Source organism: Seriola lalandi, unplaced genomic scaffold (genome assembly GCF_002814215.2).
Source record: "Seriola lalandi dorsalis isolate HSWRI2012SDOR001 ecotype SW California unplaced genomic scaffold, Sedor1 jcf7180002054907, whole genome shotgun sequence".
NCBI lineage: Eukaryota > Metazoa > Chordata > Actinopteri > Carangiformes > Carangidae > Seriola > Seriola lalandi.
Genome location: NW_019525459.1, coordinates 1,953,266 through 1,977,325, shown reverse-complemented (window position 1 = coordinate 1,977,325; position 24,060 = coordinate 1,953,266). Strand labels below are relative to the sequence as shown.

Sequence of the window (24,060 nt, the reverse complement as noted above, 5' to 3'; positions counted from 1 at the left end):
GGTAAATTATGTTTTTTAATATTTATATATTACTTTAACATTTGATGAAATATTCTTGTCCACTGTGTTACTGTGAAGTCTGTGATTTTTCTCTCACTGTTTCTTTGTTACTGTTATTTGTTCAATAAAAATTTATATTATTAAAAGAGACACTGTGAACACGATATGGAAACCAGACGGCCGTGGTCGGTTTAATAGGCTACACCCATGTATTACTGTGGGCACTTTGAAATCAAGTAGAACCATCAGTTCATCGTTAGCGATGTGAACATATCAACATCCTGTAGAAGTCACGTGTTAGAGCAAACCCTTTTTTTCTGTCAATCCCGCCCCCTTGGTCCATCTGACCAATAGCAGTGTGTCATACTGAACTACGTCTTTTGCCGCTAAAACTAAACTCGCTCCAGCATCTACCTCATCAAGCTGCCCGTTTCAGTGGATAAAACAACAGGAGAAAAGTAAGTACCATGAGTTTTACATTAACTATATTACTTGTGCGTGTTGTCTCGGTCAGTGTGTTACACTTTTCAGTCACAGTCTACGCGAACATCGACAACAGTTGCTGGTCACTTTGTTCGGTTACTGTTCCCTTACTCGAGTTTTAGTTGCTAACAGCAGATCTGCTGTTAGCAACTAAAAGAAACGTTTGTGTCACCTGTCTCTGTGTTTGCAGAGAAATCTCTGTTTAAAACCTCCAATTGAATGTTGACTTACTTATTAATTAACATACACACGTCTTAAAGCATACATAACATTTATAATTGTCCCGGTTGACTGCTGTATTCTGCATATAGCTTCTTCAGTTACCGTTAATGTTACCTGAAATCTGCTGTTAGCTATCTTTAACGTTAGCTCCATCTTGCTTTTTTTTTTTTTTTTGGTGGTTGAAAATGGCCTCATAACTACTAAACCTAAAACAGGGATTTGATGATTTGATGCACCAGTGAGAGGTACATCACTTCTATACGGTCCTAAGTGCAAAAAGCCAACGAAGTATTTAGTACAGCAAGTTAAAATGTCCAGATCTTTTTGTAAAAATAAAGTTTCCATCCCTGCGCTGCCTCCTCTAATGCAGGAGCCATTAGCAGAAACAGATGATGGTTATTTGTAAAACCTGATCATTGACATCAGATCCCAGTTGGTTATATCCAGTTGTTATTCCATGTATTAAAGTGTCCATCTATTAGAGACAGTGACAAATGTGTTTGTCCTACAGTCTGTGTCTCTAAATCTGAGGAATGAGGAGTTGAATCCAGTTTCTTTCAGTGAGCAGGACAATAAATTATTATGACATTAACATTTACAGAAAATAGAAACATCCAAAGCCTTAAAAATAAAATGAGATGAAAACCAACAATCACAACTAATTACAATCAGTTCAAATAAAGCTTTAAGGTTTCTCGGCACAAAGTGCCACAGGTGAGGGGCAGGACAGTGAAGGCTTCAAAAAGCCCAGCAAATGTACCACCATGATCAGGCCTTTTCCATTGTAAGATCATTATCAAAGCATAGATACAGCTCCTGCATGCAGCTGTTTGTTTCTTTTTAATTTTTTTCAAACAACAGAACAAGAAGGTACATATAAGTACAAAAATACAACATATATGATAATAAATAAACCGAGTAAAATCATATATTTTCTCATGATGTTGTGTAGTTTCTCACTTTAGTCTCAGCTGATGGTTTGTCAGACCTTTACAGTTCTTTGGCTCCCGTTTATGAGAAGCGGAGACGCTTGAACCTTGTCTTTGAAAGTATTTTCCCCTCACTGCATGGACAATTTTATGTTAATTTAAGATTCAGGTTGACAAGATATTATTATTGTTCTTTTTTTCTGACCTTTTTACTCTCAGGAAATGGTCTCAAGGTTTTATGTTATTAACGATGAGCTCTGTCGATGGTGGATTCTTTGACAGGTTGAGTGTTACCCAGATCAGCAGCTGAACATGGGAATCTCTGGACTGCTACAGTTCATCAAAGATGCAGGAGAGCCCATCAGTGTGAAGAAATACAGAGGCCAGACAGTGGCTGTGGACACCTACTGCTGGCTGCATAAAGGAGCATTTTCATGTGCTGAGAAGCTTGCGAAAGGAGAACCAACTGATCAGTAAGCATATTTATTATTTTACATGAATGAAAAAAGAAAAGCTTTTGAGAAGAACGTCAACATTTACCTTGTAATCTACCTGAAATAAGGGTTAAATGTTTAGAACTAATGAAGGCCTTTTAATTTTTTTTACCTAGGTATGTGTGGTACTGCATGAAATTTGTGGACATGCTGTTGACCTTCGGTGTCAAGCCAGTGCTGGTGTTTGATGGACGCAATCTGCCATCCAAACAGGAGGTGGAGAAGGCTCGCAGAGAGTGAGTATTTACCTTGATTATGGATGAATGTGTGGATGCAGGACACACATGCATCCAGGACATCTAACCTCCTGGAATAAAAGGGAAATAAAATAGAAGGGAAGTTACTTTGGCAGCTTTGTTATTTTTGCATTTTAGTTTAAATGTGTGAATTTCAGCAGAGAGACTAATCACTGAGAGTCTATATTGGATACATACATTCATATACAAAAAAACTGAAATTATAACCTTGTGATGGCCCAAGATGGACGGAAGATGGAGTGTTTACAACCATCCTGAGGGAGAATTAAGTGTCTGTACCAAATTTCATGGTTGTCGAGACATTTCACTCAAAACCACAAATGTGAACCTCAAGGTGGTCCTCGAGGAAATCGCATGGTATCAGCAAAGGGAACATTATCTGTTAACCATGAATGCCTATACAAAAAAAGAGTTGGTTGAGATAATTTACTGAATAATTAAAAACACTGACCTGCGGGTGGTTCTTGATGAAATGTAAAGGAATCACCAATGTCTTTGGACTCATCCTCTGGGATGGGATGGGATGGGATGGATGAAATTGTTCTTCTTTCTCATCTTTCTTCTATGTGTGGGAAAGACATTATGTTTTTCTTTTATGCAAACCCATTGATTAAGGAAGTGTCTTCATCCATTTATTTAATTGTGGGAGTGGAAACGAGGCTCATGCACATGTGCCAAATTTCTCGATGAGTGAGATTTATAAGGTGGAACCATGCGAACGCACGGCTTTATAATGGTGATGAAAAGAATGTGCATGTATATTTCTCGTTTTGTGTGCACACATAGTTTTAGTCATGAATTTACACAGAGTTTTCTGGCCCCTGGTTGCAGGTTATTGGAGTCAAAGGAGGTTCAACCAGTTATTAAATCCAAGGTTCACTGGCTGTTTCCACCAGCACTGTGTATGAGTAATGGCTATGTTCAATAAAGACTAAAAAGATTGTAATTGTTTGTATGATATCAGCACAATCACATTGTGTTTGTCTTTACTTGTGACTCAGAAGATCAGATCAGATTTTATGACCAATCAATGCAGAAAACAAGGCTATTCAGAGGTTCACTGACTTTTTCATTTGTTTCTGAGAAAAACTGATGGCCTCTTCCAAACACAATAATCCAGTGTTGTTCATACCTGGTAACAAGCACGCTCAGACAATGCTTGGTTTGTTTAAAGGACTGCATTCCAAAACAGCGACAGAACAACACTGTTAATGTTTGAAGGTGTTGAGAGGAATGTACAGACTTGTAGACAGGTGAGACCAAACACCCCTCCCACAAACAAATGCTTTAACATCAGAGACCAAAAGGCATCAAAAAATCCTCGACAAGGAATCTGAGTTTGCCACAACACAACAACCTTCACCTGAGCTTTAAGACACCTTGAGATTTTACTATTTTAACTGTATTAAATATAGCCATTGTGTTGTTTGTTGGGTGATTAATTATGTTTCATTCATGCACCCTTCAGGCGCAGAGAATCGAACCTTCAAAAAGGCCGACAGCTGCTACGTGAAGGAAAGTTGTCTGAGGCCAGAGACTGTTTCACCCGCTCTGTTAACATCACTCCAGCCATGGCTCATAATCTTATTAAGGTGAGTGAATTCAGGATGACCACCAGAGATGTTACCTAACACCTGGTTATGCATTACGTACATGCGTATGACATTGGAGACACAAGCATCCTGATAAAGGAGCCTGACACCAAACAGTCACCTACAGAAGTTACTCATCAAGATTCAGAGGGACAATGAACAATGGCAGAGAGCCAGAATTCATAGAACCCCAGTTACATTTGTAACGTCCGTTCTTTTTCATTCTTCCTGACTCCTGGATAGTATGTAATACTGGATGACCTATACCAACAAGGTCATGAGGAATCTGCACTCAGTATGCCTCAGCTGCTGATGAGAGGTGGCCACATTAACCCTGTGGAAGCTCACACAGATACAGGAAGAAGCCTAAGTTGTCTCAGCAGGAATGTTACTCAGTGGAATGACCTTCAAAGCAGCCCATGAAGTGGAGACACCTTGATACAGAGTTAACTCAGGGGACCTGTTAAGCCTATAAACTTGTGATAGAGTCTCTGTGTACACAAGGCACAACCCTTACTGTTGCCCTCATGACAAACAAAGAGCACATCAGAACCCAGCTACATGTCTATAAGGTGTCTCAGAAATTGAAGAGGACAAAGTGGACTGACTCCAGGATGCAGTTCCTTTGTTTTGGCACAAAAACTGCTAAATTGATGGGCTGATTGATGTGAGAAGCTGAAAGGGCCACATGACAACCCGAGACTAGACCAAGATAAGAATTCCAATGCAAACACTTCTGGCAACAGACTAGGCACAAGGCAAGCCAACTCATGTAGCAAATGAGAGGAGAGAGCCAGTCTTTCCAGACAGCTCTCTGAAGTCAGCCTGTTCCAAGGGTTCAGATGGTGCTGAGCATGATGCTTCCTGAAACATCCAAATCCCATGATTAAAAATGACATGTGGGGCCTGGAACTGCAGAGCACCTTTCAGAGCATGTGACCCTACAGTCTAAGTGAGCATCCAGGTCCGCGTGTTGACCCTTACACCAACTGCACATTTATCTGCTGGAAATAATGTCCTGTGTTTCCACACAGCCCCTCAACCAGGAGGGCCTTGCTTCTCCAAGGCTTTAGAGGCTGAAGACACTGGCTTGAAACTGTCACCATCCTAGATTTAGTCTGTTTAGCTAAATCTGCATAAAAGGGGCAGTAGTGGTATGTTATTGCCACCACCACTTTGGCCAGCCACTGGAGGACTCAATTTCATTTGTTTGTTTTTCTGAAAGGGAGAGATGAGGCTGAGAATGATATCCACCCTCTGAAAATAAGCATCCTTCAAGTCAGTGCTTGTAAAGTCATCTCCCTCTGACACTGGAGAAGAATGTGAAAATAAAAATCCTTTAAGAACTGGTTCAGCCACCGTACATTGAGGGTACCTTGATTTCTTTAGAAGCAAAGAAATTTCCTGACTGAAGACCAGATACTTTAAGGGGGGTCTTTGACAGCAGTCATTCTTACCTCACTGAACCTTGGGGGCAGACACCTGAGCTGGATAGTGAAACCTTTGGAAAGGGTTGTTAACAGCCAAGGGTCCAAAATCAAGGCAGCCTGGTGGCTGAGATGTTGTGGGAAGAAATTATTGGTTTCTGGACTTTGGGAGTCAGGCAGGTTGCATACTGAATATGTGGATTATATGATTTTCTTCAACATGGACCTCATTCTCTCTGATCATGAAGGCGAGTCAATAGAGCTAGTACAAGGTGGGAGTTCCCAGGATTTCCCATCTGATAGCTCTTGGTAAGGAGGTTATCTATAACTCTACACTGCAGGTGTGGAAAGGGATTCACCTGGAGATACTACCAGAAAAGAAAAAGAGGCATCATTGCTAGGCTTTTGATCTTGGGTAGCATCTTCCATAGCAGCCAGAACCCTGCAGTCTGTCAGGAGGAACACCTCAGTGTTGGTGGTAAATATTTTCTTAAGGGGAATGGGGGGGGGGGGGCAAAGCTAGAACAATATTTGCCTTGAAGAGATCATTTTAGAGAGTAGGTAATGCTAAATCACTTGAAGTCTCTGCAGTGTCTTTGGATTTTCATTTGCAGAAGAAGAGATTGAATGCACTTACATAACTAACTCAAGTAGAGCCCCACTCCAGTCTCTTTTCAGAGTTACATACTTTTCTTGGAAATGTTAAAAATGTGATGAAAATCTTTAATATAGCTTCCTGAACCCAAAGAGATACTGTACATATGCTGCCTGGTAATCTGTCTTTCTTTTACTCTGGTTCATGCAATGTTGCATGTTGGTGAAGTCAAGTATAACAGGAAATGTTTGTGTGTGTCTGTTTTCTTGACCCAGACTGCAAGGGCGAGAGGCGTGGACTGTGTGGTGGCTCCATATGAAGCTGATGCTCAGTTAGCTTACCTCACTAAATCTGGTTTTGCCCAGGCTGTCATCACAGAAGACTCTGACCTGCTGGCATTTGGCTGCAAAAAGGTATCAAGTACTAGACCTGAATATACACAGTGAGTGTACAGACCAGGCCGTAAGTATTTGGACAGTTACACATTTAATTGTTCTTCAGGCTCTGCGCTTCAGCACATTCCGTTGGAAATGGAAAATAATGGATACTACATTAAACAGCCATGTCTCAGCTTTAATATGATTAGTTTTTGTCAATATAGAAAGAACTGTGTGGGAGATGTAGTCATTTAAACACACAGTGCCCACATTGCAAGTAATAGACAGTTAGTAGCTAAATGTTTGGTGGGCACCTGTGTGTTGTTTCAGTGTTAGTTCATGCATGTTTATTGTGTTTTTTTTTTTTTTTTTTTTTAGATATAGGGTGTGTTTCCATCAGCTATATACATTTCTCAAGCCTGAAGATGCATCAAGCACTTGAGGGCCCCCAGCTCCATGTTTGACACTGTTTAGTTTTGGAAATTGCCCTGTTTGTTGCATAAACCGATGCTGCAGCCATCAGCCGTCAAACTGTGGAACAATATGTTGATCAATATTCATGAGGGATTGGTCAAACATGGTGATGGTTCTGTTATGGCCTGGGAACTTAATGGTTTCCAATGGAACTGGTACATTCATTAATGATTTCACTGATGAAAGCAACAGGATGAATGCAGAGGTATACAGAAGTATTCTCTGCTCTCAGATTCAGTCAACACTCGTTATTCAAGACCAGGCTTAAGGCAGAGACTCCAGGGTGGATACAGAGAGTATGCTGATGTTTGCTGGCTGAAAACTTCAGGTTCATTGACTGCAAAGTATTTTCCACACAATATTAAATATGATGATTTAGTTTGACTTAATGTGTCTCTGTCCTTTGTACTTTTGAACCCCTTAACTTTGTACACTATATGTTAAAAAGTATATATCTGCCATTATATTGATGTAAACCTGCTCACATTAAAGACTGAGAGACATGGCACTTAAATGAACTATCCATTACATAGTTTCACATTGAATGTGCTGAAGCTCAGAGCCTGAAGAACAAAAAACTGTGACTGTCCAAACACTTACGGCCTGGTCTGAACAGACAGGAAATCTGATGGTTGTATGATGAAGGTTATGTTGATGATGTATGGTGATGTTACTGGGTCCCATCATTCAAATTAGATCTCTCTCTCCCCGTCTCCTCTCTCTACATGTGTAGGTCTACAGTCTTTTTTAGCCTGGCCTAATGCAATATGAATTATAGTCTAGGTGCAGAGATATGTGTGATATACAGTATGTAAGTAACTTTATAGTTCAATAATGCTGATTATTGAAGACCATGGCATAAGAAGACCTGCACCCTCTAGTGTGTGTGCATGTTTGTTTGAGATATAAAAAGAGAGTGTGAGAGTGTGACAGAGAGAGGACTTGTAATCACAGCCTAGCCTGTCACACAAATGTTTCTGCAAGATATTTATAAGTTAGTCAGAATGCTCCTTTGTCTGGTTTTGGCCTAACCCGTCTGAATCTGTGATATTTCCTCATAAACTAACCCAAACCAGCCCAACCCTTGGGTTATGGGTTGACAAATGTATCACTATTATTCAGTGTTTGTGCAGGGTTTGCTAGGTTTACAGCAAAACATGTTTTATAGAGACAAATATTTACTAATCAATTGTGTTTCACTATCATTTAGGTGATCCTCAAAATGGACAAGCAGGGCAATGGCCTGGAGATAGACCAAAGTAACCTGGGCCGCTGTCGCGCCCTGGGCAACGTTTTCACAGAGGAAAAGTTTCGGTATATGTGCATCCTTTCTGGCTGCGACTATCTGGCCTCTCTGCACGGCATCGGCCTGGGCAAAGCCTGCAAGCTGCTTCGGCTAGCCAAAGACCCTGATATCTTCAAGGTGAGAAGAGTCAAAGTGGATTAAGCATTTAGCAAGGTAACTACTGTTTGAACTGGGGATTCCAAAGGTTCCTCACTTTTAAGAGGGATAGATCAATATGGCAAATGACGCTGCACACCGGCTTCTGAGGAAAGTATTAGGTTATCAGACTAAAACCTACACATCTCTTTTGTCTCCCCAATCAGCTCATTCAACAGGGTCCAACAGATTTAAAGTGAGACTCTGAATGAAAGAAGAGAGAACACATTCTTTCTGTTGGAAATGAAAAGTTCAATTCATAAGCAATAATTGACAATTACTTACTTATTACTAATTCTGGTATGACCACTCGCTTATGTTTGCTTATGTTGGCAATATTGTTCTTTGACTGACTTAATGGGTCAGTTTACTAAATTTATGAGTCTTGACTGTGAAAGTTAATTCTTGTCCTTGGAGATAGTCGGTTGCTAAAACAATCTTAATTGAAAATAGGGTTTTGCTGATGGACATTGAGCTTTTCCAATGTCAAGACGATAGTTAGTTTGTTTTCCCATTTACATATTAAATGATCTGTACCACTTTACAATAAGACTACCCTTATGAAGGATTTATAAATGGTTTATAATTAGTTTATTCATTCAGTTGTTAACACTTATCATAAGTCAACATCATACGTTAACAATTATAGTTAAGCTATAACACAGTTTTCATACATTGATGCAGGCTCACTATTTGGCAGGCTCACTATTTGGCAAGATCAAGTTAATGCTTACTACTTGTTCATCTTAATGAGTAACTATCATTTATAACTGGTAAAAGGAGCCTTATAGTAACTCATTAATAAATGGTCATGTGTTTTAACCTTTTGCCAGTTATAAATGTTTGAAACTGATAAGCAAATGGTTGTAAAATGAGATGAAGAAACATGAAGATGCATGGAGGAGAAGCAGCTCAGTGAACAACAGAGATGTAAACAGAGGGACAAAGAATGGGTGAGCAGTTCACTAGTTAAAGGAAGGTTACCAACTGTCTTCTACCTGGAATGCTAAAGTCCTAAAGAAGAGACCAACCAGCAAAAAACATCTCCATCTCTACACACATTCCGATCAGCTGACTGTCATTTAGCACTGTTTTGTTGTTTGTGGGTGCTGTTGCAGAAATCAATAGACAGACAGACCTAACATGTCACTTAATTTGGTTCCTTAGCTGCTGATTTTTGTGGTTGAGCTTTCTTTGTAAGTAAAACTCAACACCCCCACCTTCCCATGATCATATCAGCCACTGGTAGGTTCACAGGGTGACAACAGGACGATCTGACTGTGGATAAGATAGTGTAACCCTAACTCAAAACCAACTTTTTGCAGAGCTTCAGCCACATCCCAGTTTGCTCAAATGTCATGGAGATAGCTCACTTATCACCAAGCTTGTAGGTGGACCTTCAGTTAAAATCACAGTTATGACTCTTCTCTACTGTTGCAGTACATTTGAAATGAATCATTATCACATAACTGTCACTTGTTGCCACAAATGATGCTGTTCAACAAACGTTACAGTGGCTCTCTTGAAATAAAATGTCACTGGATTCAATGTTTCTGTTCAGAACATATTGAACTGAACTAAGTACAAAAATTAATATCTGTAGAGTAGAGTACAAATCTTAACTTGCACTGAAAATGTCATGTAAATCATATGATTGTCACACAAGAGTTAGTTCCTGTTTCCAGTAGGTGGTGCTGTGACTATAGTATAATATCAGTATGCAGATTAGGATAAACCAACAATGATCTTGGAATTAGACAATATGTCACGGACATAAAGCGACTTCCTGTTTCGTATTTAACTCGCCACCAAAACCACGCCCTTAATTGAAAAATCAAAATTGACATGCATGAAGCATCAGCATTTTCAACAAATTTTATTTCTGACCCTTTTTTTTGAGGGCTAGGTCAACTATAGGAATAATAATAAAAAAAAAAAAAAAAAATCATAATATCACATGTTGCCATCTGTTCAGGGCGGGACTCTTATCATACATATAAGCCATGGGGCTGTTTGGACAATGCATGCTGGAGTTATAGCGAGTTGAATTTTCATGGCGAAGGATTCAAATTCCTAAAGCGAAAACTCAAAAGCAGGCCATCGCACTCTTGCGGATGCCAGGGGCGTTGGTGGGAGGCCAGTCACAGCCGCCCCACTTGGACCTGACCACCACGCTCATGAGGAAGATTTCCCACTTGGACCATATAGCGGAGAAAGCGTATTGCATGAAAGATGCACCACACGTCCATTATCTTGCTGTACATCAAGTGCAGACCAGACCATGAAAATCTCACGTACATCAAATGATGATATTCTCTCCAGGGTTATTTCCTGTATCCAGTGGTTGGCATTAGGAGTTTGACTTGATATTACCATGAAGTTGTCTTCAGTGTGGAACAGTCATTAAACTTGTCAAGTGTGTGGCAGATTGGGCAAGGTATACTGTAGTTGTAATAACTTCCTGTTTAATGGCAAAGCATCAAAATTCCCCACGCTGGCACAGCCACACCATTTAACTCACAACTACTCAAACTCTAGGAGGAGTTTGTCATTGTCTGACGTTTACAGTATGGGTCCAAGAGACTTTTTTGTAGAACTCCATGGGATACACATGCCTACCAATTTTGATCCATCTAGGTGAATCCTACTGCAGGGGCTACTGTGAACCATGACATTCTTCTGTCATGGCGAAGCCACGAAATTCGCCACGGTTCAACGACCCTGAAAAAGCTTTGCAAGTTAGCATCACACTGGTCTTAAGATTGTGTGAAGCCAATATGGAGGTGATCTGATTAAAGTACGAAGCCTGAAAATTACAACAAAATGCTACAAACTTGCACACTAACTTCAAAATCACGGATTTCCAGTTGGGTTTAGCTTATGGGTCCAAGACGCTTTTTTTTTGCTCTCACCATGGTAGACATGGCTACCGAATTTCATACATCTAGGTCAAACGTGCTGCGGGGGCTACTTGGTTGAAATTTTCTAGGGGGCGCCCTTGGGCCGTTTTGTCATGCCCATGATAAATTCCTCTTGCATTAACCGAGTTGGGCAACGTTGGATGCATGCACCAAATCTCATGGGTGTAGGAGCACTGCTGGCCCCTCAAAAATTCTGAAAGTCATTAGGGGGCGCTATAGGGCCGACGTATCATGCCCATGCCCAATGCTGTTATCAAGAAAACTGTTCATAAGTACAAACATACAAACATGTCTGCCAAGTTTTTGTGAGTATTTGCACATCCTAAATGCCTCAAAACTTTGTTCGTAAAATGAAAATTGCTGCAGGAAATCCAAAATAGCCCACTTCCTGTTTGATGAAAAAATTTCCAAAAATATGGAAAAAATCCTTTATTATATGTTGAATCATCCCATCCAATTTCATGGACATCCAAGGACCTCAATGTTGACAAGGCCCTACATTGTGCAATGTCCAATGATAGCAATATTAATAGTCGTGATAGTATTGGCAGTAACAGCAATAGTAATTTAATGGCAACTGTAGCGCTCCTACTGATCAAATTTTCTGGATGGTAACAATTATAGCTGCAGCATTCTGAAGCATTTGAAGACTTTTAATATGAGCATGTGGCCGGCCAGTATACAAAATGTTACAATGATCAAATCTTGATGAAACAAAAGCATGAATTAAGATTTCAGCATCAGTCTTAGACAGAAAACACAGAATCCTAGCTATTATAGTTATGTAGATGAAAAAAGGCAGTCTTGGTGATATCTTTAATGTGCCTTTCAAAGGAGAAGGAAGAATCAAAAGTGACACCCAGATTTTTGTCAATCAGACTATGAGAAAATAACACAGTTATCAAAAGTTATTGTTACTTGATCAAAGTGGTGTCTATGCCAGCATCTCAGTTTTGTCTGAATTTAGGAGCAAAAAATTATGAGACATCCACCATCCATCAAAATGGAAATTAATTGATTGATTAATTGACTGCGAATAATTTGAGGTGAAATATATAGAGAGAAAAGCAGAGGACCAAGAACAGAGCCCTGGGGTACTCCATATTTGACAGCAGAGTATGTCGATATAGTGTTATTATAGGAGATGCACTGTGTTCTGTCAGTTAAGTAGGACTTTAACCAGGTGAGGGCCTGGCCAGAAACACCAAATTTGCTTTCAAGTTGGTCTCAGAGAATACAATGATCTATAGTATTAAAAGCTGCACTGATATCCAGCAAGAGGAGCACAGAGGTGGAGTCCGAATTCATGGAGATCAGAATATAATTTACCACTTTAGTGAGCGCTGTCTAAGCGGAGTGACAGGCCAGGGCCAAGGCAGCCTGGAACGGTTCAAAAAGATTATTAGACAAATGAGACGAAAGCTCCTCTTTCCAGTACTTTAGAAAAGAAAGGAAGGTTTGAGACTGGTCAATAATAATTCAAGGATCCTGGATCAAGGTGCGGTTTTTTAAGTAAAGGTTTCACCACAGCAGTCTTAAAGCTACTGGGAACAGTGCCAGAAGTGAGTGATAAATTAATAATGTTCAGCACTGAAGGTCCCAAGATTGGCCAGAGGTCTTTGGAGAACCCAGCTGGTAGAGGGTCCAATAGATAGGTGGTGGGTTTAGAAGCCAAAACCAGCTTAGACAGTGCTTCAAGAGGCAGAATCTTGAAATTTGTTAGGTGAAGTTAACAGGGACTCAATGTAATGCTTTGCTGGTTCTGTAGAAGCTGGAGAAGAAGAGGTGATTTTATGTCTCATCTATTTTATTATTGAAAAAGTCTAGAAAGTCATGGGCTGTAAAGGGCGAGCAGTTAAAAGACGGCTGCTAATGAGTGAGTTTAGCTGCAGTGTGAAAAAGAAATCTATGATTGTGTTTATTGTTACTGATTAACTGAGAGAAGAAGGCTGTTCTAGCAGTGGAGAGAGCATGCATGTATTTTAACACACACTTGTGCCACTGAAAGGAGAGTGCTTCAGATTTTGATTTGCACAATTTACACTCCAGTCTCCTCCTGGCCTGCTTCGGGGCTCTTGTTTCTTCAGTAAACCACGCTGTAGACCTCTTTAACTGTCTGGTTTTAGTGGTGAGAGGAGCAACTGAGTCCAAGAGAGTGAAAATATATATTGTATGTATGTGATTAAAATCCCACTCATGAATACATGTCTACACATTTGCTGTGTCAGGTGATCAGAAAGATGGGCCAGTACCTGAAGATAAGTCTGGTGGTTCCTGAACAGTACATCGAGGGATTCATCAGAGCCAATAACACCTTCCTCTACCAGCTGGTCTTCGATCCTGCCAGGAGGAAGGTTGTACCCCTCAACCCATACCCAGAGCATGTTGACCCAGCCACCCTCAGCTACGCTGGAATGTATCCTCCTGTCCTGAAGTGTCACCTCTGTAAATGTGGTTACAGTTAATCTAGGAGTGAGAAACTGTTCAGTTCTAACCTCCACCGTCTTTTCCTTGACGATGCTGAATCCAGTAATGTAGGAGATGACAAAGGCCTGCAGATGGCTTTAGGAAACCTTGACATCAACACAATGGAGAGGATAGACGACTTCAGCCCAGACAAACCCATTCCACAGGTATATGATTACAATCAGTTAAAGAAGTCCTGATGATGAAAATTATGTTGTATTTATTGTACAAAACCTCTACAAATGTCTTTCCAGCTATCTAAAACTCGCAGTCAACGCTGGAACGACTCACCAGCACCCAATGGGCCGAGTATCTGGAGCAGAGGCTTCAAGCCAGCCTCTGCTGCCCCAACATGCTCAACTGCTTCTCCAGACAGGCCTCCCTCCACCAGAGGGAAGGTGAGAGTCATCAGCCCAGAGGACCTGAGGCTGCCCTGCAGAGAGCTGCAGGTGAAGAGACCCAGGGGTGAGCTGTTACCTCTGTGTTTAGATTGTACATGTTATTTAATACAAATGTTCTCAGTAGATCAACTGGCTCTAAAGTGATCAGATATGTTTGACAATGACGGAAGGAACTACAACTATTTATTGTTTTTATTTTATAGAGCATCTACACATAAAAAAGATCTGCTTATTTGTCTGGTCCTATGTAACTAGATTGGTTTGGTCATTATGGGTTCAACTAACTCAGGAGTGTTTTATTTAATTAAATATGCTGGTGCTGTAACTGATCCTTTAAGGAAACTGAGTCACTGTGGCAGCAAAGTACTAGGAGGATAATACAAAAAGGAGAAATAATAGTAAAAAGTAACAGTGTAAAACCTTTTATAACAAAGAAAAAAAAGATATTATACAAAATTAAATAATAATACATTGATAATGAATACAGATTGTTTCTTTGATTATGTGTGTGTTGATTATTCATATGATGTACAGTTTTAAGCATTTTTTTTTTTTTTTTTTATCACAGTTGAACTTGTTTTTCCTCCCATAGACTCCAATATCTCAGACCAGGACATGCTGCAGCAGTACTCCTCCTCCAGTCAGAAACGATCTCGGTCAGACCAGCAGCCTGACAAGACCACCTTAACCTGTCCCTCCCGGCCACGCAACCGTTTCGCTACCCTGCTGCAGAGGAGGAACCAGGAGGCTGAGGGGGATGGCCAGGCCACACGCAGCAGGTGACCTTAGTTAAATCATTACCCACCATTCTAGAGACACAAGTTTACTAAGAGTGCTTTTGGGTAAACAAATTTAACTGTACTACCATATGCACATAGAACACAAAATTGCATGCCTCTAAATGCATTTGAATGTGTCACTGATTGGGGGTTCACTTTTCACAGTAATAAACTGTTACTTAATTTGATTATTTGGGCTCAAGATAATTTATTGAGTTTGTGTGGTGGAGGTAAGTTGGTAAATGGAGGATCAGAGAAAGAGAAAGAAGTGTTTTAACATCTAAAAATGAATCATCTGAAATTTTAAGTTTCTGTGATTTAAAACATCCTCTTAAGGAGGTTGTAGGTGGACCTCAGGTAGTAATAACTTGTTATTTGAATGATGTAAATAAGGACAGAAAAAGTCTAAATAAGAAAATGTAGCAACTGATCTGTCAAATGATCCTCATAAAAAATGGGACGTGTGATGGTTCAAAAACAGAATAAAACCATCTAGTTAACTCAAGGAAATAGCTTTAGATTTGACGAAATAATCTGTCACTTTCTTTCTGAGAGTGAGATTGTAAGATTGACAATCTCATGCCAGTGCTTTAAGTATGGAGTCGGGATGTGGTTAGCCTTGGGGTTAGCCAGGGTGTGGTTAGCTCAGCTCAGCATAAAGACTAGGAGAATGGGATAAAAGCTGATTTGACCAAATGAAATACAAAAGATTCTGCAATCTCTAAGGCCCTGGTCACACCAGAACATGCTAACAGTTACTTGCCTATTAAACGCTAACATTCTAGCCAGCACATGCTATAGCTCTTCAGTCACAATAGCTCTCCAAGTTAGCTATGTTGCTGTTAGTTAGTGAGCTAGCATGGTTACAGACACCTGTTCATACCATCGACTCCTGTCTCATAAATACAAACCAGGCCTTTTTCATAGAGCAGTTTATACTCAGGCAGAACTGTGTTTATATAAAAGCGAGTGGTCTAACACAGCTAACAGGCCATGATAGCAGTTTGTTATTGGTCAACAGGGCAAAGTTTCCATAGGCTGAACTTTTCTCAGAAGACTTGTGTGGATCGACGACGTCCTGCAACGACAGTAAAATGAACAGATTTTTAAATGCTGATGTGAATGGGGCTTCAAAATGTAGCTCATCTGTTTAACCTATAAATGGTAAAAGCCATAATTTGTGCTTTTAGGAGTTACATGTTGGAACTATCTCAGACAGGGAGGTTGCCAGGTTTGATATCACTGTGCCTGTGCAAGAGCCAAAACCTGTAGCCAGAGATGCAGCACAGAAGTATTTGGTGGATGGATACACTATTGTTTGTCAAGAAATAGTCCCAGCATGTCGTAACTACCCCTAAAGCCACAGTTGCCGTTAATTATACAGATGTAGGTGTGGTGGCATAATTTTTAACTTTGGGCAGAGGCAGGCTCGCTGTTTCCCTCTGCTTCCAGTCTTTATGCTGAGGTAGGCTAATCACAGCCTGACTCCAGCTTTATGCTGAACAAAGATGTGAGACAGATGCATCTTCTCCTGGTTGTAATGCTGATTATATAGGCAGGGATATTATTATATAGGCTGGATATGATACTTGGAGTCAAGCTGGAGGCAACTCATGTAGAAGACAGGCACTCAATATGTAAAGTAAATGCTGGGACATACTTCTGCTTAAAGAGGCCTGAACTCTCAGCAGGTAGTGGTTGTAAGTTGTCTGCATAATTTCCTTAGCATTGTTTGTTATACCTCCGTGCCGGCGACCTCCAGAGCCTATTGTTTTCGGTTTGCCCGTCTGTCTCATTCTCGTGGATGTGATATCTCAGTAACACCTTGACAGAATTTCTTTAAATTTGGCACAAACATTCACTTGGACTCAAGGATGAACTAATTAGATTATGGTGGTCAAATGTTAATATTTTATATGATTCTGGATTAACAGGAATGTAATCTGAAACTATTCTGAGTGGCGGAGGCAGACAACCACGAGGAGATGATTATAGTTGCTGTTGAATCTCACAAACTGTATAGACCTGTGACATCATCAGTTTCAATAATTGCACACCTGTCGTGTCAATGATTTTAAAGTGAATCTAAAGGCTTGAACAAACCTGCCACCAAACCTCTGACTCTTCTATGTGTTATAACAGTGGATCTCCTGATATTCCTCTTCTTGTTTAACATTGGTGTATTTCACAAAATGTTGAACCTGTTCTGTACTTGTGATTACAACATCTGCAAAAATGATACTGTGATAATTTTTGTCACAGTCATTCAGCTTTAGTTAGCATTAAGGCTACCTCTGTATGTTATCCTAATGTGGTTGTGTTTATTCCCACATGTAGATTCTTCAGTTCCAGTTCAACAGTCAGTGTGTGCCCTAAGGATTCTGCTCAGGAGGATTCACATCACAGTGTGGAGCCCACAGCTGTCAGCCCCACGAAGTCCCAGTCCTCTCCCAACACCCAGACTGATGACAGTGATGGTCCCAGTGTTCCATCTGTGGACCCCCCCATCCCATCTCCATCACCTAGAACTCCGTCCCCCAGTTCAGCCAGTCAAGGCCTCAGGCTGTTTCACTGGTCCGGTAGCTCCTCTTACAGTGAACAATCAAAAACACCTCAGTCCAATTCAAGCCTCGCTGCCCTGCAGCACTTTGAGTATAAGAAGGAGAGTTTTTCCTCTTCTGCAAAGACCCACAGTCCCTCTGGAGAGGAATCGTCCTCATGTCCATCCTCCACTGACAGAGACCCAGAGGAGAAGTACAACCTCCCAGACTCCCCTCCGTCCCAGGATAGTGCCTATGGCTCCCAGTCCCAGCCATACCTTGCATCCTGCCACAAAGAGCAAGTTCCCACCGAAAGTTTCCACTCCTCCCACCAGGAGGATGCAGTATCTGTACGTACATACAAATCTCCATTAGCCTTATAAATGTCTCTGTATCCCCTGTGGTTGGGTCAGCCTCAACACATGCATCATCATCAGAGTTTCATGAGTAGGTGTGCAGAAAGCTATTTTGGGGGCTTGGTTTGATGTTTTTAAGTGTGTTTCATTTGTTTCCTCAGGAAATGAATTCACCCAGCGATTCAGAGCCAGAGCAGAGTCCCACACACCCAGATAAGAAACCCAGCACTCTGAGAGCAAATGTGAGTTTGTATTTCAGTTGCATCCAACATTTTTGCTTCTTTACCATTGGACAGTGAAGGAGTGTTGTGTCAGCATGCCTTGTAGAGCTTCAAACAACTAAAGAATTTCATTAGTATGGGTTTTTAGCATTGGATATAAGGTGGTAATGAGGTATAATATATATAATATAAACCATCCATCCATTGGTGTAGTGTGAACACCACAATTTAGAATTTGCTTTCGTTGAAAGGGGGCACCAGTCCTCGGGGAGGGCAACAATGAATTACTTCATTGATTAATGCGATCAATCTCATATCTGAAGCTGTGACTTCTGAATTCAATGGATCTCCAGTCTCTACTTCAAAAGAACACAACAGGACAACAACTGGGAGGCCGTGTCCCGTTATCACGTTAATGGATTCTGCCGGTGTCTCAGCGCTTCAGCTCTGGTGGAGTTTGCCAGGAGACTTTCTGTCTCGGGCTCTCTTGGCTTCATGTAGGCTTCTCTGCAGGCGGTCATGGGCAGATGTCTTATCTGCCGGTGTCTCCTGTGGGTTGATGCGAAATAAACTCTAAGGCACTTCGCTTTGGCTAGATAAGTTTAGAGGAGACTGCCGTTGACCAGATCACTCTAAAGTTGTCAAAATCTTCAAAAATTAAACGTGATAATTAAGTTACAAAAATTACTCTGAGGCACTCCTGTTGTTTTGGTTCAGTTGGTCTTGACTTGGCTTATAAAAATAAAAGATTGCGTGTGTGGACAAAAAGAATGTTTCTTGGAACACATGGCAAAGAAAGAATAAAGAACGCGGACAAAATGATAAAGTGCAAAATTCATGATATCATGCAGGCTTCTCAGCAGTATGGCAAATTTTTTTGCCATACTGCTGAGCTTTCCTTACTGTTCATTGAACCTTGTCATGTGACAAATGAAACCTTGAACTGCTAGTTAGTGGCAGCATCTCTTATACCTGAAATGTAAAATAAAATAGTATCATTAAATTACAACTCATATCCTGCATCTTCTCACTCAGGAGTCTCTTCACTGCTGTACTAGTTTTACATGGCAGGTCTTTTTTTTTTTTTTTTTCAGCGTATCCCTGATTCATGAAATTCACTTATGAGTGTACACTCACTGGCCACTTTATTAGGTACACCTTGCTAGTACTGGGTTGGACCCCCTTTTGCCTTCAGAACTGCCTTAATTCTTTGTGGCATAGATTCAATAAGGTGCTAGAAACATTCCTCATTGTCCATATTGACATGATAGCATCACGCAGCTGCTGCAGATTCGTCAACTGTACATCCATGATGTGATTCTCCCATTCCACCACATCCCAAAGGTGATTCATTGGATTGCGAACTGGTGACTATGGAGGCCATTTGAGTACAGTGAACTCATTGTCATGTTCAAGAAATGTTTGCGATGATTTGAGCTTCGTGACATGGTGTGTTATCCTGCTGGAAGTAGCCATAAGGAAATAAGGGGCCCAAAGTGTGAAAAATATCCCCCACACCATTACACCACCACCAGCCTGAACCGTTGATACAAGGCAGGATGGATCCAAGCTTTCATGTTGTTTACGCCAAATTCTGACCCTACCATCTGAATGTCACAGCAGAAATCGAGACTCATCAGACCAGGCAATCTTCTATTGTCCAGTTTTAGTGAGCCTGTGTGAATTGTAGCCTCAGTTTCCTGTTCTTAGCTGACAGGAGTGGCACCCAGTGATGGTCTTCTGCTGCTGTAGCCCATCTGCTTCGAGGTTTGACGTGTTGTGTGTTCAGAGATGCTCTCCTGCATACCTCGGTTGTAACATTCTCCTTTGACCTCTGGCGTTAACAAGGCAGAGGCCAGAGAACTGCTGCTTACTGGGTATTTTCTCTTTTTCAGACCGTTCTCTGTAAACACTAGAGATGGTTGTGTGTGAAAATCACAGTATATCAGCAATTTCTGATGTACTGGTTAACTGGAAATACTATGCCAACAACCATGCCATGTTCAAAGTAACTTAAATCACCTTTCTTGCCCATTCTGCTGCTCGGTTTGTTCTTGAGCAGATCGTCTTGACCATGTCTACTTGCCTAAATACATTGAGTTTCTGCCATGGTGTAATAGATATTTGCGTTAACGAGCAGTAGAAAAGGTATACCTAATAAAGTGGCAGTTGAGTGTATTTAAATACTTGTATTTACTTGTCATTGTGTTAAAAGTTATATTTAATGTGCTGTTTTGATAACCAAACGGTTAAGACTCATCCCACATCACAGCAGCACCCTGTCTGTCTGTGTACTGTCTGCTCTCCAGTAAAGACAGCTAAAAAAAATCTGATTAAATTAATATTTAATGACAGTGATTTTAAACATGCAGTATATACAAATAAATAGAGGGAGTGAAAAAAATACTTTTTAATGCAGCTGAATCTCAATAATTAACCAATAACCAAGTCTCTAAAATATTTCTGTATACCAACTCACCAGAGGATTGTGGGAGTCCGTGTTGAGGCCTCTAAAGCCCCTGCAACACACACACACCGGCTAGAATGGCAGTGAATTATTAAACTCACAATTCAGAAATGATGATGCTTTTTTACAGCAGTTCAGCAGTTTGTGTTTTCCTCTGTGTTTTCATCTCGTCCTCTGTACGTGGTCTGTCTGCCTCCAGGTCTCAGGTCTGTCAAAGCTGAAGTCCATTAGCCCGGGTCAAGCAGCAAAGGTGCAGATGTTGGGCCCGGCCCGGGCCAGTGGACTGAGGAAGAAGTCTCTGGGCCCTCGGAAGAAGATCTCCTCTGCCAATAATGAGAACAACCCTGGTGTCCAGACCACCATCAGCAGCCTCTGGAAGAACTTCAGCTTCAGAAAGTAAGAGAAACTCTCCAGTTACTGAAATGCAACTCTGATTACTACATGAGTCTTAAAATCTGCTTTCAAAGGACTGTGGCTGGTAAATGTCATGGAACATAATGGAAGTTTTCAGAATTCAGTCCTCTGTTCATCATGGATGTGTTAATCTGTGGATGAGGGACCCAGACATGCTGGATGTTTAATTCTTCATCTTCATTAATATCTTTTTCCCTCTGTATGACTGAGCACTTGAATGACCTGAGAATCATAAGACCATAAATAAATACGACCAATAAACAGTCGACTGCATTTTACTCACATTACTAACTACTACATTAATGTCATGGAGTGACCCTGTTAAATCTGCAAAGTTAACTGTTTATCTGTTGTGTATCATAACACGTTTTGGCTTTTTCAGTCTGATGCACAGATCAATCTGCGAGTCACTATGACTAGAACCACTCATTTCAATAAGGAGTTGTTATTAAAAGTGGATTAAATCAGAGTATCATCTGCTGTAAAGGCTGAAATGAACATTAATAGGTATGTGGGGCTGTGTGATGTAACGGCTGGTGAACAAGTGAGATCAGCTGGTGAGCTCGATTTGGAATATCTCAGAAATTCAAAATAGATAAAAATCACCCTTTATAAAGGGTTTACAAGTAGTAATTAATGACTTCATAAATATACATATTCTTCATAGTGCAGTTATGAAAGGCCATTAATGATAACACAGTTTGGGTTAACAGGCTGTGAACAGTCTCTGTGGCAGGATGACACTGCTTCTGTTCCTCAGGCCAATGAACTGTTTGACCTTTGACCACTAGAGTCACAAAGCATCTGGACCAAAATCCATTTCCTAACGATTAATTGCTTATTCACTAAGCCCCACCCCCCTGTAACTGTTCACCTGTCAGTCTTTCCACAGATGCAGCTTACCATGGTAACACAGATGTGGAAAAGCAGCTTCGCAGGTGATAGCTGTTGATTTTCTCACCTGAAATTAGCCAGTACAACGCACTGTAACTGTAACTTCTGCCTCTAGGGCTCTCTAATCAAAACAATAACAAAAGACTGCATTGGGTGTCGTCATGAAATGGCGTGGGATCATGGTAGTTGTTGTCTTCATCACCGTTACCGTAAGCTCCTCCCGGTTTGGATTCATTCAGTGTCAGTGGTTCAGGAAATCAAACAGACCTGGTGATTCTAAACATTAAAAACACTGAATGAAGCAGTTTGACATTTAAAGTCAGAGTTTGAGCGACGCTGTACGGAGGACAGAGACTCAGGGAGGAGTTGGAGCTGAGATTGATGCTAAGCTTTATTATGATTGTTTCTCTGATAGCAGATGTTCAGCAGGTTTTTACCAGCAGCTGAATTATCCACAGAGGTAGGTAAAGGCAACAACGCCCTAAAGATAACTTTTAAAAAATCATTGATTCACAGACGCTGGACGGTGGACACATGACGTATAGTTGGAAACCGAGACTGCTTACCTTTGATTCTTTAATAACTTATGAACCAGACGTCAGGAGGTTTTAACTGGCAGCTGAATAATTCACAGTGATCTCCTCTCCATAACGAACACACCAGGGGATTAAAACCAGTAGAAACACCTATAAAGCAGTTTACCTTTAAAAACCAGAGATTAAGCGACGCTCTTCAGTGACACAGGACAGGACGTCTCCAGCAGCTGGGAGCTGAGCTGTCTAACATTTCCTCAGCTTGTTTCTCTGATAACTTCAGATCCAGACGTCCGACGACTAAAATCCTTCATCTGGTTCAAAAATAGAGCTGAAAATTATAACTTTAAGTTTACATCATTCATAACATCGTCTCAAGCTGATTTTTTTTTTTTTTTAGAAGAATTAATGTCGAAAGCATATAAAAAATAAAATAACACTATCCTTCCAGTGCAGTTAGTTCTTATATTTTGTATGATAAGCAACAATGACTCTTATGTCATTCTAATACAACCCTGGTTCCTGGTTAGAGTTCTGTTCTGTTGCTGATATTTTCAAACAGTTTGTTTCCAGAACTAACTCATGTATTTTTATTAAATGTAATGTCTCCAATGTGAAGTTTGGCTTGAGTGTAATGTTTCCCCCACCCAGCACAGAGCAGGACTGAGATGCTAATGCTAACCTGCACTCTGATAGAGTCTCATCCAGGACCAGACCCAGGCAGTAGAGAAACTACACAGTGGATTTGTTTGTCTCTTTAGTTACTGATGTGCTTCTTGGCCTTGGACCTACTTGATTACTGTTGTGGCTGCTAATCTAGTCAGTGAGACATGCTAATAGTTTATATTAGAGCAGATACACACACGCACACACTGTTTAATCCATTACAGATGTGATTTGACAATCACATTATGAGTAATGGGTTTGATTTGTCACTAAATGTTGCTGTTGACTTTTAATCTTTTAATTAAAAGAAAATATATATTATAATATAATATTATTCTTATGTATTATTAATATACAGTGTGTGTATATGTGTGTGTGTATGTGTGTATATATATATATATATATATATATATATATATATCTCTCTTCAGACTATGTGGTTTTATCAGACAGTGAGACCCTCTCTCAAGGTACCAACGTACAGTATTCACTATCAATCTCTCAGTTGTCAGAGATTTTCACATCCTTCCACCCCAGAAGTTTTTCTAATCAATAACTTAAATAATAATTAATGATCTGTCATGCATTTATACAGCTTATGAATACTGTGTAAAAGTGATACCACTAAATATTTATTTCATTTAAAAATGTTATCTGTCTTTCTTGATCACTGAGTATCACTGAGTTCAATATATTCTCATGGTAAAATCAATCAATCAACCAGTCAATTTCATGATAATAGCTGTTTGTTTAATAATAATAATACATTTTATTTAAAGGCGCCTTTCTTGGCACTCAAGGACACTGTACACAGTTACACAAATTGATTTTAAAACACATTAAGAATTAATTAATTAATTAACAACAATAAAAATGAAATATAAAAAAAATAAAAACAATACAAAAGTGACAGCAATTGGCATCAGATGGAAAAGGCAGTTTTAAACAGATGTGTTTTGAGTTGGGATTTGAAATGGGGGAATGAATCAATATTTCTGAGTTGGGGTGGTAGTAGATTCCAGAGGCAGAGAGCAGAGTGGCTGAATGCTCTACTCCCCATGGTGGTGAGACGGGCGGAGGGGACAGACAGGTGTGTGGAGGAAGATGATCT

At 40.4% G+C, this 24,060-nt stretch overlaps 1 protein-coding gene across 1 annotated transcript in view; it reads left to right on the top strand.

Annotated features, from left to right (window-relative positions):
- Positions 1–386: 386 nt before the first annotated feature.
- Positions 387–24,060, top strand: part of exo1 (exonuclease 1) — a 24,695-nt gene continuing 1,021 nt past the window's right edge. The window contains exons 1-13 of the mRNA XM_023430544.2: positions 387–458; positions 1,917–2,107; positions 2,245–2,364; positions 3,854–3,977; positions 6,275–6,412; positions 8,061–8,273; positions 13,441–13,628; positions 13,743–13,845; positions 13,933–14,143; positions 14,672–14,858; positions 17,196–17,748; positions 17,916–17,996; positions 20,642–20,838. Coding sequence (XP_023286312.1) covers positions 1,947–2,107; positions 2,245–2,364; positions 3,854–3,977; positions 6,275–6,412; positions 8,061–8,273; positions 13,441–13,628; positions 13,743–13,845; positions 13,933–14,143; positions 14,672–14,858; positions 17,196–17,748; positions 17,916–17,996; positions 20,642–20,838 — 2,276 coding nt within the window. The 5' untranslated portion in view covers positions 387–458; positions 1,917–1,946. The remainder of the gene's footprint in view (positions 459–1,916; positions 2,108–2,244; positions 2,365–3,853; positions 3,978–6,274; positions 6,413–8,060; positions 8,274–13,440; positions 13,629–13,742; positions 13,846–13,932; positions 14,144–14,671; positions 14,859–17,195; positions 17,749–17,915; positions 17,997–20,641; positions 20,839–24,060) is intronic.